This window comes from Coffea arabica, chromosome 10e, assembly GCF_036785885.1.
Source record: "Coffea arabica cultivar ET-39 chromosome 10e, Coffea Arabica ET-39 HiFi, whole genome shotgun sequence".
Classification (NCBI taxonomy): domain Eukaryota; kingdom Viridiplantae; phylum Streptophyta; class Magnoliopsida; order Gentianales; family Rubiaceae; genus Coffea; species Coffea arabica.
This window is the reverse complement of record NC_092328.1, coordinates 40,545,168-40,556,177: the sequence shown is the minus strand read 5'-3', so window position 1 is coordinate 40,556,177 and position 11,010 is coordinate 40,545,168. Positions and strand designations below refer to the sequence as shown.

The following is an 11,010-nucleotide window of genomic DNA, read 5'->3' as shown; positions in this document are numbered from 1 at the left end:
TGTATTTGATTCCAATTTTAGTTAATATACAAGTTCTGGATTTTGTGTTCATTATGTGTTTCTAAAGTTTAAGCCTTGGGTTTGGTTGAACTTTCTATAATTGTTAGTGTTTATTATTTGGTTATTTGACTGCTATGATTTGAGCAAGTTATTTAGCACTTTGGCTCTTTAAATCATGATTAATCTGGTACCATTGATTGTGATTATTTAAGGTGTTGTTTCTGCAATGAAAATTGAGATTTAACACTAGTTCAAGAAGTGCTAAACATAGGGAGTACACTCACGAAAGTAGAGGTGCACTTATGTGGTTTTTAGTGATTCATTTCATGTAATTTCATTGAAGAAATGAACTTGTAGCTAATTTCATAACCATGAGAATAGGTATGGATTAGTTATAAGTATAATTGATTCACTACGAAAGTAGGATTCAAATGCATAAGGAAATTACACCATAACTAGCCTAGATGTAGTACTCAATGATCCAAATATAACACTTGCATGAGTAGTTAGGGATACCACAACCTAAGGAGCTTTCATTTGTTATTTTCTTGTATAATTTCAGTAGGCTTTAATTTGTTATAATTCATTGATAGTCTAAATAATAGAGAAGCTTTAGTAGTACCGGTAATTGCAATCTTCCTTGTGGGATCGACCCTTAATACCCTATTTTTCTTTTTTTTTTGTTTGTTTGTTTGTTTTTTTTTTTTTGAATCCTTACCTTTCTCGCGAACGTGACGCGGGCACGTCAAGAGGGCCAGAGGGCTCTCTGACCGTGAGCTTTCTGTTCGTCATGACGCGGGCACGTCATGAGGGTAAGATAGCTCTCTGACCGTGAGCACTCCCTGCGAGATGACGCGGGCGCGCCGAGTCAGATAGACACCTACAACTCACCAAAAACGAAAATTTCAAGCCCGAAACCAATCAAACTCAAGGAAAACACAGTGAGATTATCACACAAAGCCAAACAAACAAGTAAAAGAGATTGGGTTGCCTCCCAATGAGCGCCTTTCTTTAATGTCTTTGGCTAGACATAGTAAAGTGTCACTGATGAGGACACGGTGGTGCGTCTAGACTTATTGTCTCCACTTCTCCACTTGAAAAAGTTTCGTAATAATGTTTGAGACGGTGTCCATTCACCACAAACTTATTGTCTGATTTAGCACTCTGGATTTCAACTGCACCATAGGGAAAAACATGAGTAACAATAAAAGGTCCAATCCAACAGGAACGTAGCTTACCTGGAAATAGCTTGAGCCTAGATTAGTACAAGAGGACCTTCTGACCAACTTCAAAGGTTTTTCTAGAAATTTGCTGATCATGAAATGCCCGACTTCTCTCCTTATAAATTAAAGCGTTTTCATACGCTTTGTTTCGGATCTCCTCGAACTCTTGCAAATCCAACTTTCGTTGGGCACCGGCCTCTTCCAAGTTCATGTTACATTGCTTAATCGCCCAAAAAGCCTTGTGCTCGAACTCCACTGGAAGATGGCACGGCTTCCCAAATACCAACCTGTACGGAGACATCCCTATAGGAGTCTTGTACGCCGTCCGATAGGCCCAGAGTGCATCTTCCAACCGTTGACTCCAATCTTTCCTATCGGGGCGCACCATTTTCTCCAAGATGGATTTGATTTCCCGATTCGATACCTCCGTTTAACCATTGGTCTGAGGGTGGTACGACGTTGAGACCCTATGGAGTACACCATACTTGCGAAACAACGCAGCTATGGTTTTGTTGCAGAAGTGCGTTCCCCTATCACTGACAATAGCTCTTGGCATTCCAAATCGCACAAAAATATTAGCCCTGATAAAATCTGCAATTACTTTCGAGTCATTAGTCCTAGTGGCCTTAGCCTCCACCCATTTAGACACATAATCAACTACCAGCAAAATATATATAAAACCAAAGGAAGTAGGAAAAGGCCTCATGAAATCTATACCCCAAACATCAAAAATTTCCACAAAAATCAACAGGACTTGGGGCATATGATCTCTACGGGCTATATTACCTACCCTTTGACAGCGATCACATGACTTACAGAACACATAGGCATCCTTAAACAACGAAGGCCAATAAAATCCACTTTCTAAAACCTTATGAGCAGTTCTCTTGGGTCCAAAATGACCTCCACAGGCAAAAGTATGACAGAAAGCTAAAATCGATTGAAATTCCACTTCACTTACATATCTTCTCATCACTTGATCTGCACATCTCTTCCACAGGTACGGGTCATCCCAGATGAAGTGCTTGGCGTCGCTCTTCAATTTATCCCTCTTCGATTTTGGCCAACCTGCAGGAAAATTACCCGTTACTAGATAATTGACTAAATCAGCATATCAAGGCAATTGAGAATTTAAGGAAAATAAATGCTCTTCAGGAAATGCATCTTTCAACGGCTCGCTCTCCTCTCTAACTGGTATGCGACTCAAATGGTCTGCTACTAGATTCTCTGATCCTTTTTTATCTCTTATCTCTAAGTCAAATTCCTGCAGTAGCAATATCCACCTGATGAGCCTCGGTTTGGCATCCTTCTTGGTCATTAGGTACCTTAATGCTGCATGATCAGAAAATACAATTACTTTAGCACCTAACAAATATGACTTGAATTTTTCTAAAGCAAAAATTACTGCAAGAAGCTCCTTCTCAGTGGTAGAGTAATTCAACTGGGCCCCATTCAAAGCTCGAGATGCGTAGTAGATGACATGAGCTGCCTTTCCCATTCTTTGCCCCAACACAGCCCCTACAGCACGATCACTGGCATCGCACATGATCTCAAACGGTAAACTCCAGTCAGGGGGCTGGATGATTGGGGGTGAGGTCAACAACTCTTTCAACTTGTCGAAGGCTTTCTCACATTTGTCATTGAATTCGAAGGTCACCTCCTTTTGTAAGAGTTGGAACAACGGGGCTCCAATTTTTGAAAAATTCCTGATGAACCTTCGATAGAAACCTGCATGTCCAAGAAAAGAGCGTACCTCCGGTACACTCGCGGGGTAAGGCAAAGCAGATATAATATCTATTTTCGCCCTGTCAACTTCAATACCCTTAGACGACACAACATGACCTAAGACTATCCCGTGGTCAACCATAAAATGACATTTTTCCCAATTGAGCACAAGATTAGTCTCTATACACCTTATCAGGATCAATTTCAGATTATCTAGACATGTATCAAAACTATCACCATACACACTGAAATCATCCATAAAAACTTCAATTATTTTCTCCACATACTCAGAAAAAATACTTACCATACACCTCTAGAATGTTGCAGGTGCATTGCACAACCCGAATGGCATTCGTCTATAGGCAAAGGTCCCGAACGGGCACGTGAAGGTAGTCTTCTCTTGATCCTCTGGTGCAATTGCTATCTGAAAATATCCTGAAAATTCATCCAAAAAGCAATAGTAAGCTCTACAAGCCAATCGTTCAACCATTTGGTCAATGAAAGGGAGAGGAAAATGGTCCTTTTTTGTGACGGCGTTTAGCCTACGGTAGTCAATACACTGCCTCCATCCAGTGGGTTTACGCACTGGCACGAGTTCACCCGTTTGGTTGGCTTCCACCGTCACTCCTGCCTTTTTCGGGACTACCTGGACCGGACTCACCCAAGGACTATCTGATATTGCAAAAATGATCCCCATACCTAGCAATTTTAAAATTTCTTTCTTTACAACTTCCATCATGAGGGGGTTGAGCCTCCTTTGAGCCTGCCGAACAGGTTTAGCATCCTCTTCCAGTCTAATCCGGTGCATACAGATGGCCGGCTGATCCCCTTAATGTCTGCGATTGTCCAACCTATCGCCTCTTTATGCTCTCTAAGGACCCGGATCAGTTTCTCCTCCTGGATTTTTGACAGTGCCGATGAGATAATCACCGAGAGTGTCTTATTGTCACCCAGATATGCATACTTCAGGTGCTCTGGTAAGGGGTTCAACTCCAAAACAGGCGCCTGCACCACCGATGACAATACCCTCTGGTGAGATTCGGGAATCAATATAGGTGAAACTTCGTACCTTTTTGTGGAGGTTGGCAATGAGTGTAGTGCTCCTATCGTGCATTTTAAATCTTCACTCCACTCCACCTCAGGAGTTGTCTCCAACTCGAGGTACTTGGTCAAAACTACCTCCAACTCATCCCTGCCAACAGTTTCAAATACTTCCTGCATCGCAGGGTCAATAGCACTCACAGAGAAAACTGAGCTAAAGTTGGAGTTTGAGGGATATTTCATAGTATCAAAAATATTAAAGTGCACAATTTTTCCATCAAATTCCATGGACAAGGTACCCTTATTAACATCAATTTTTGTTTGTGCTATGCTCATAAAGGGTCTACCTAATAACAAAGGTGAGGAATCGGGCGAGTGATCATCATCCATATCAAGTACATAAAAATCAGCTGGAAACACCAAATCATTAATTTTTACCAACACATCTTCAATCAACCCATCAGCATATGCATTGGTTCGGTCGGCTAATTGAATAATTATTCCAGTTTCTTTTAATGGATCTAGTTTTAGAGAAGCATAGATAGATTTAGGTATGACATTAATTGATGCTTCCAGATCCAACATGGCCCTTCTAATCACAGTGTTGCCTATCCTACAGGGGATAGTAAACATATCTGGGTCCCCGCACTTGGGTGGAAGCTTTCTCTGTAGGACCGCTGACACATTCTCCCCAACAATGACCCTCTCATCTCCCCTCAACCTCCTTCGGTTGACACACAAGTCCCTTAGGAATTTGACATATTTTGGTACTTGTTTGATTGCGTCTAACAGGGGGATATTTATCTCAACCTTGCGAAAAACCTCCAAAATCTCCTTCTCCATATCCTGCTTCTTCGATTTTTCTAACTTGCTAGGAAAAGGATGCGGGTTAGTTTTAACTGTAATTATTGGGTCTGGAAGTACCTTTGGACCCGCACCATTGCTGTCCTCCCTCTCAAGTTCATTTTCGATCTTTTCCTCATCCTTACCCTTAGGGATCACAGGTTCAGGCCCTTGAATTTTCTTCCCGCTCCTTAGGGTTATTGCGCTCACGTTCTTCGGATTTAATTCAGGCTGAAACGGCAATTTATCTTGGTTCTGGGAATCTAAACGGTTGATGGTAGTAGCCATTTGACTTATCTGATTCCTTATGTCCTGCATTTCGGAGTCCGTCTTTTGCTGATTTTGCGTAATGGTTGCCATCATTTGTTTCATCATCTCCTCCAAAGATGGACCAGAGCTTGGGGGCGGAGGTGGTCGGGGTTGGTATTGCTGCTGGTACCCTGGTTGCTTATTTTAGATAAATTAGACTACCTGTTCGGTGCAAAGTTGGGCTGCCTATTTCCTCCATAACTGAGGTTGGGATGATCTCTCCACCCGGGATTGTAGGTGCTTGAATAAGGGTCGTACTGCTTTCTTGACGCGGGCGCATGGCCAGCCATGTTCACCTGTTCTGCAGTTTCTTCCTGAATCATTGGGCACATGTCTGCAGAGTGACCCATACCAGTGCAAATCCCACACACCCTAACCTGAGATGCATTCCCTACAGCCAGTTGCCTAACAAACGAGGTCAACTCAGTTAGCTGCTGCTGGATAGAGGATGTCTCTATCTCATTCACCTTACGTATTGGGACATCCTCTCTCGTACTGAATTGTTGTGAATTCTCTGCCATCCCTCCTATTAACTCCCATGCTTCCCGAGGGGTTTTGTTCACCAGTGCCCCTCCACTTGCAGCATCAATTATGCTCCTGTCTCTGAAAAGGAGCCCCTCATAAAAATACTGTATGAACAACTGCTCACTTATTTGGTGTTGGGGGCACTTGCTGCACAAATTCTTGAACCGTTCCCAATACTCATAGAGTGACTCCCCTGGGTGCTGCTTGATCCCGTAAATTTCTTTCCTTAGACTCGCAGCCCTGGATGCAGGAAAATATTTATCTAAAAACTTTTTCTTCAATTGGTCCCACGTGGTGATGCTACCTGGCGGTAGGTAGTACAACCAGTCCTTTGCAGAATCCTTCAAGGAAAAGGGGAATGCCCTCATTTTTATCTGCTCTTCTGTAATTCCCGGGGGTTTCATACTGTTGCACACGACATCAAACTCCTTCAGATGCTTATACGGCTCCTCGCCTGGTAAACCATGAAAAGAAGGTAAAAGGTGAATTAGACCCGATTTCAATTCGAATGAAGTGTTATCACTCAAACTCGGGAAAGTAATGCATAAAGGCTGCTGATTTAAATCAGGAGCAGCCAACTCCCTTAATGTCCGTGCATTAGCCAGAGCAATCTCCTATCTCCTCTTGATCAGAGTCACTCGAAGTGTCACCAAACGAATCCGTCGGTTCTACTCATGGCTCAGGTATCTGAGATGCAACACTGGACTGCTCCTCTCTGAGCCGTGTGGTTTCCTTTCTCGTTCTACGCGCGGTCTTCTCTATTTCAGGGTCAAAAATCAAATCACCTGTACGAGAAGACCGAGGCATACACTAGAAAAATACCAGAAAATTAGAACAAAAATGAATTTTAAAAAAATAAATAATAACGCCAGTCCCCGGCAACGACGCCAAAAATTGACAGGGTGTCGAAGCCTGCACAATAATAAAATTAAACCTAATTGCCAGTTAAAATGACCAAAACCCAATTCCAAGTACTGGAGTAGGGACTCTAGGTGTGCAATGGGTTACTTGATTTACCCTGTTCCCGAAGAGTTTGCTTGATCCGATATACCCGAATGGGATGGTTATTTTTTTTTACAAATAATTATGAATTTGTAGACAGGGCAAGTAGGGTCGTATCCACAGGGATTGGGTATATTTGTTTCTTGAGAAATCCAAAGTAACACAGGGGGGTGATTTTGTAGGAACGACGACAATCAAATAAATTCAAATAAGAAAATAAAAAATAACTAACTAGAAATTAAACAACAATTCACTGAATTAAGAGTAACAATAATTAAAGGCCTAAATCAATTAAAACAAGAAAACAATTAAAAATGAAATAAAGTAGACAACTAAGAACCAAATGGCAATTCACTAAAATCAAGATAATACTAATTAAAGATCTAGCCAAGAAATAATTTCAGCAATGGTTCACCTATTTGATCATTGATGCAAAGGCAATTTCAGTTATTTACTGATAAATAGGTTATAACTGTCGGGGCCCCACTTTTTGAGTAGTGAAAGTAGTGTGTGGGATATGTATGTGAATGTGTGTGAAAATGAAAATAAAAGGCCGTGAGATTGTGAAATGCGACGGTTTGGCCAAACAAAGTTTTAAAAAGGGTTTTGTGAATGAAAAATGGAGTCGCCACTTGGTATAGAGTTAGGGTGTACCAAATCACCCAAAAAGTGATTTTTTGGAAAAAAGTAAACAAACCCCTTTTAAAGAATTTTTAGGTCTACGTAACCAAAGAAAGGGATCGGGGGTCACATTTGATAAGGGAGAAGGCAAAGGCAAAGCTTAAGGCACTCCCTTACCCTAGCCAAAGCTAGTTGCGTGATTTAGCCCTTCTTTTCCCAATTTTTTTTTTCTACCCAAAGTATGTGTTGCATGTCGGATATGACTAATGGATATGAAAAAAAATGCAATCCTAAACCTAAAATGTCTCGTATGAGGGTTTTTGGTCCCAATCACATGAGTTGTGATGGCCAATAAAGAAAGTCCTCATAGAGGTCACGAGTAATGCAAATGAAGACCCAAATATGAGTGCAAGTGTGAAAATGTAAGAGGGATGCAAAATAAAATAAAATAAAATAAAAACAAATGTAAGTGCAAGTGTGAAAATGTAAGAGGGATGCAAAATAAAATAAAATAAAATAAAAACAAATGTAAGTGCAAGTGTGCAAATGTAAGAAAAGTGCATGTGTGCATATTGAGAAAATAAAGGTGTTTGTGTGCAAGTGGATGAAAATATGGTATAATAGTAGTAAATGCATATAAGTACAATTGGGTGCAATTTGTGAGGTAGAAAATAAATAAGTGATAGGGAAAGAAGAGAAGTGTGTGAACATGGCATGTGGAGTGAGAAAAATATAAGTAGTGGGAAAATGTAGATAAAAAATGAAAAAGTGATATGCATGAACCTAGAGGAGTGCATCAAGTCGGGTACGGGAATGACTTCTAACTTCATGATTTTAATTTTCCCTTGGATTAGAGGGAATACAAGCGTGCTAAGGATTAGAAAAGACACACTCGTCTATATCCCATATTTAATGGGTAACTCTCAAGCAAATGTACCCTATAACTAGCGTGGAGATGCAAAAAGCCTAAAATGAAAGGGAAAGGGTTGGAGGGGCATGCCAAATGCTAGAAAACTAAGAAAAATGCATGAAATGTAGTGAAACATGCAAGTATGTACTAACGAGAGGGGACGGCCTATTGGGTCTAGCATTGGACTAGCCCTTTTCTAAAATTCTCTCACAGGCATTGGACTTGCGAGAGTTCGGGGGGAAGACCATGACCAGCGTTGGACTAGCCACGGTGACGTGCATTTGCATCCATCGTACACATATATAAGTAATATGCACAATTAAAGCAAGTAGACATGTGAGCACGTAATTCACATAACACATAAGCATGCATATCTAGATGCCAAAACCTAAGAAAGCGATTAAACACATAGCACATAGACATGCAAACACCCAAGGCAATTAAGGCCCTAACTATTACATTTTTAGGGGGGGGAGACCTACTACAATCTAAAAGGGGAAATAGAAAGAATAAAGCAATTAAATCCCTAACTATTACAATTTTGGCATTCGAGTGCCTCCCAAATGATAAAATTGAAGCCCAAAAATAACTATATGAAATTAAAACGACCAAAGCGAATAAATAAATAAAATAAAAACATTCAAAAGGCATGCAATTAAACCCATAGATCACATAAGTACACATAGGGTCAAATAAAGTGCAAATAAAGGGTTAGCGTGTACCTCCCTTGAAATGGTGTCCCTAATGAGGCGAAATTACTAATTTACCCTCCAAAATAATAAAAAGGTCAAGGCATCACTTTAATTAACGAATAATCATATGAAATGAAAATAAACATGAAATTGAATCAAACAAATCATTCAAATGAAAATAAACGACCCCTATTCATCAAATTAAAACAAACGAGGATCCATTTGAAGGATTAAAGAAAAATTCAAGGGATTAATTTATTATTTGCATGAAAAGTTAAGAGCCTAATAGGGAATAAAACAGAATTAAGGACCTAGAGTGAGGCCCCCCCAATCAAATGATAAAAATCACATAAAACAAATAAAAATCCATTTGCTAGGATTAACACCAAAGATTCCAAAATCTTACTAAAAAACGAAATTAAAGTCGTAAATCTCTTAAAAGCTAGGGAACCTCAAAAAAATTCATCCCAAGGGCTCATGCATGCTTTGTTCATAATCATATGAAAGCCAACCAAGAGAAAACAGCATGTTAAAGGGGGCAAAATTGACTAACTTTCAAAAATTTCTGGGCCGTAAGGGAACAAAGGGAACTTCAGGGGGTTAAAAGCCATTTTTAGAAGCTTATCATGCACATTCCATGCAAGCTGCGAAGAAGTTTTACTTTAGCAAACATTCGCATGCAACTCTGCAACTTTCAGTTGTGCACCTTTCGGATCCATGGCAACATCAACAGAGCAAAAGTAGGAAACTATGGCATGCCATTTTAACGAAACAAACCTTCCAACCAAAGAATCAACTACCCCAAATCTGATAAACAGAATTCCAGAACAAGAAGCACGCAAATCTGGTCTGACCGACAGCAAAAGAAAGAAAAAAAGAAAAGAAAAAAAATGCGGCGAGAGCTTCTCTGCAACTTCGCACCTCTTGCTGCGAAATTGCAGCTTATCAAAACACAACCAATACGCAGCAAGAAATCTTATTATTTTTGCTTCAAAACATTAAGCTACAACATTCAAGAAAACATCCCAATCCTAAGCCAAGCCATGAGCTCCTCATGAATGTATAATGTTGACACACCAAAGACAGTTTGGAAGAAACATTTGCTGCTGGAAAACACTCGCACAAACAGCGAAGGATTGGGAAGAAAAGATTGCACGCCCTTAGTTCAAAGCTAATAGCTTTTCTAAATGCAAACTTTAACAAAACTAATCAAAAAAAGAAACATTGTTCAGGTTGCTTCATACAAACAGCAAACAATCAAAGGAAAAGAACAGCTGTTGCAACAAGTCGATTGCTTTAAGTTTATTGCAGTAGACTTTAGACACGAAGCTCAGCCCAACAGGAATAAAATTCAACCCTCTTCGAATGCAGAAACAGACGTGAAGTCGAAAGTGTTGGATAGAGCATTACAAGCACAAGACAGATTCGGACTGCAAAAATGCAAATGAAGTGCAAGAAAACAGCGAAAAGTCTCCTTTTTATTTCGTGCACTCGAAGAACTGGGAGCTAACATGAGGAAACAGTCATCAACCTGGTGACAGACTTCAATACAAATAGAAGCAAACCAGGGGAACCAAAACAGAAATAAAGGTCATGAAAGTCAAGGAGGCTTTCTGCCATTTCCTCGGTATTCTTAATCAAGCACAGAAAATCAGCATTATCCATTTTATTATGAGCCAAGTAGTTTACACACAAAAATCAAATCATCCTAATGAGGCTGATAAACGAGTCCAGACCACAAACCAAAGGCATACAGCTTCAACTTGGATTAAAAATAAACCCCAATAATTTGAGTTGGTCAGACCCAAACACATAACAGAATACCAGAACAGAAAAATAAGGAAAACGTCAAAACCCAAGTTCCTTCCACGTTTCTGGTTAACAACTTTTGCAAACAAACTCACCCCAACATTCACCCATTACCCAATACCGAACCCAAAGTAAGAGAAAGGAGAACCATCTGCACTTATGAATATGAACATAAGTTTCAGTTAGAGCAGCTAAATTTTTTCAAAATGCAAAAGATCCTGCTGCTGCAATGAACTTGCCATATTGCAGCCGACTATGACATCACACCTTGCTACTCTATGATTTTCGACAAACTAGTACATGATATCAC

The 11,010-nt window shown here is 40.1% G+C and overlaps 2 protein-coding genes and 1 non-coding gene across 3 annotated transcripts; 1 reads left to right on the top strand and 2 right to left on the bottom strand.

Annotated features, from left to right (window-relative positions):
• Positions 1–1,041: 1,041 nt before the first annotated feature.
• Positions 1,042–1,611, bottom strand: LOC113711461 (uncharacterized). The gene is made up of 2 exons (XM_072067149.1): positions 1,284–1,611; positions 1,042–1,175 (listed from the first exon to the last, which is right to left on the bottom strand). The coding sequence occupies exons 1-2, from the start codon at positions 1,609–1,611 to the stop codon at positions 1,042–1,044; spliced, it is 462 nt and encodes a 153-aa protein (XP_071923250.1).
• A 2,072-nt stretch (positions 1,612–3,683) lies between these two features.
• Positions 3,684–5,192, bottom strand: LOC140015234 (uncharacterized). Its single transcript, XM_072067148.1, has 2 exons — positions 4,428–5,192; positions 3,684–4,163 (listed from the first exon to the last, which is right to left on the bottom strand). Exons 1-2 carry the CDS (start codon positions 5,190–5,192, stop codon positions 3,684–3,686), a joined length of 1,245 nt encoding a protein of 414 aa, XP_071923249.1.
• A 600-nt stretch (positions 5,193–5,792) lies between these two features.
• On the top strand, positions 5,793–5,899 carry LOC140015548 (small nucleolar RNA R71). The gene has a single exon (XR_011822201.1). It is a non-coding gene; the product is annotated as a small nucleolar RNA R71 (small nucleolar RNA).
• Positions 5,900–11,010: the final 5,111 nt, after the last annotated feature.

Bases quoted from the DNA above. Each gene is read 5' to 3' on its own strand.
- LOC140015234 (XM_072067148.1), bottom strand. From the start codon at position 5,192: ATGGCAACCATTACGCAAAATCAGCAAAAGACGGACTCCGAAATGCAG. The intron at 4,164-4,427 runs GTAAAAATTAAT...CCTGCGATGCAG, and splicing joins GGTTGATTGAAGATGTGTTG to GAAGTATTTGAAACTGTTGG.
- LOC113711461 (XM_072067149.1), bottom strand. From the start codon at position 1,611: ATGGTGCGCCCCGATAGGAAAGATTGGAGTCAACGGTTGGAAGATGCA. The intron at 1,176-1,283 runs GTCAGAAGGTCC...CCTATGGTGCAG, and splicing joins TAGAAAAACCTTTGAAGTTG to TTGAAATCCAGAGTGCTAAA.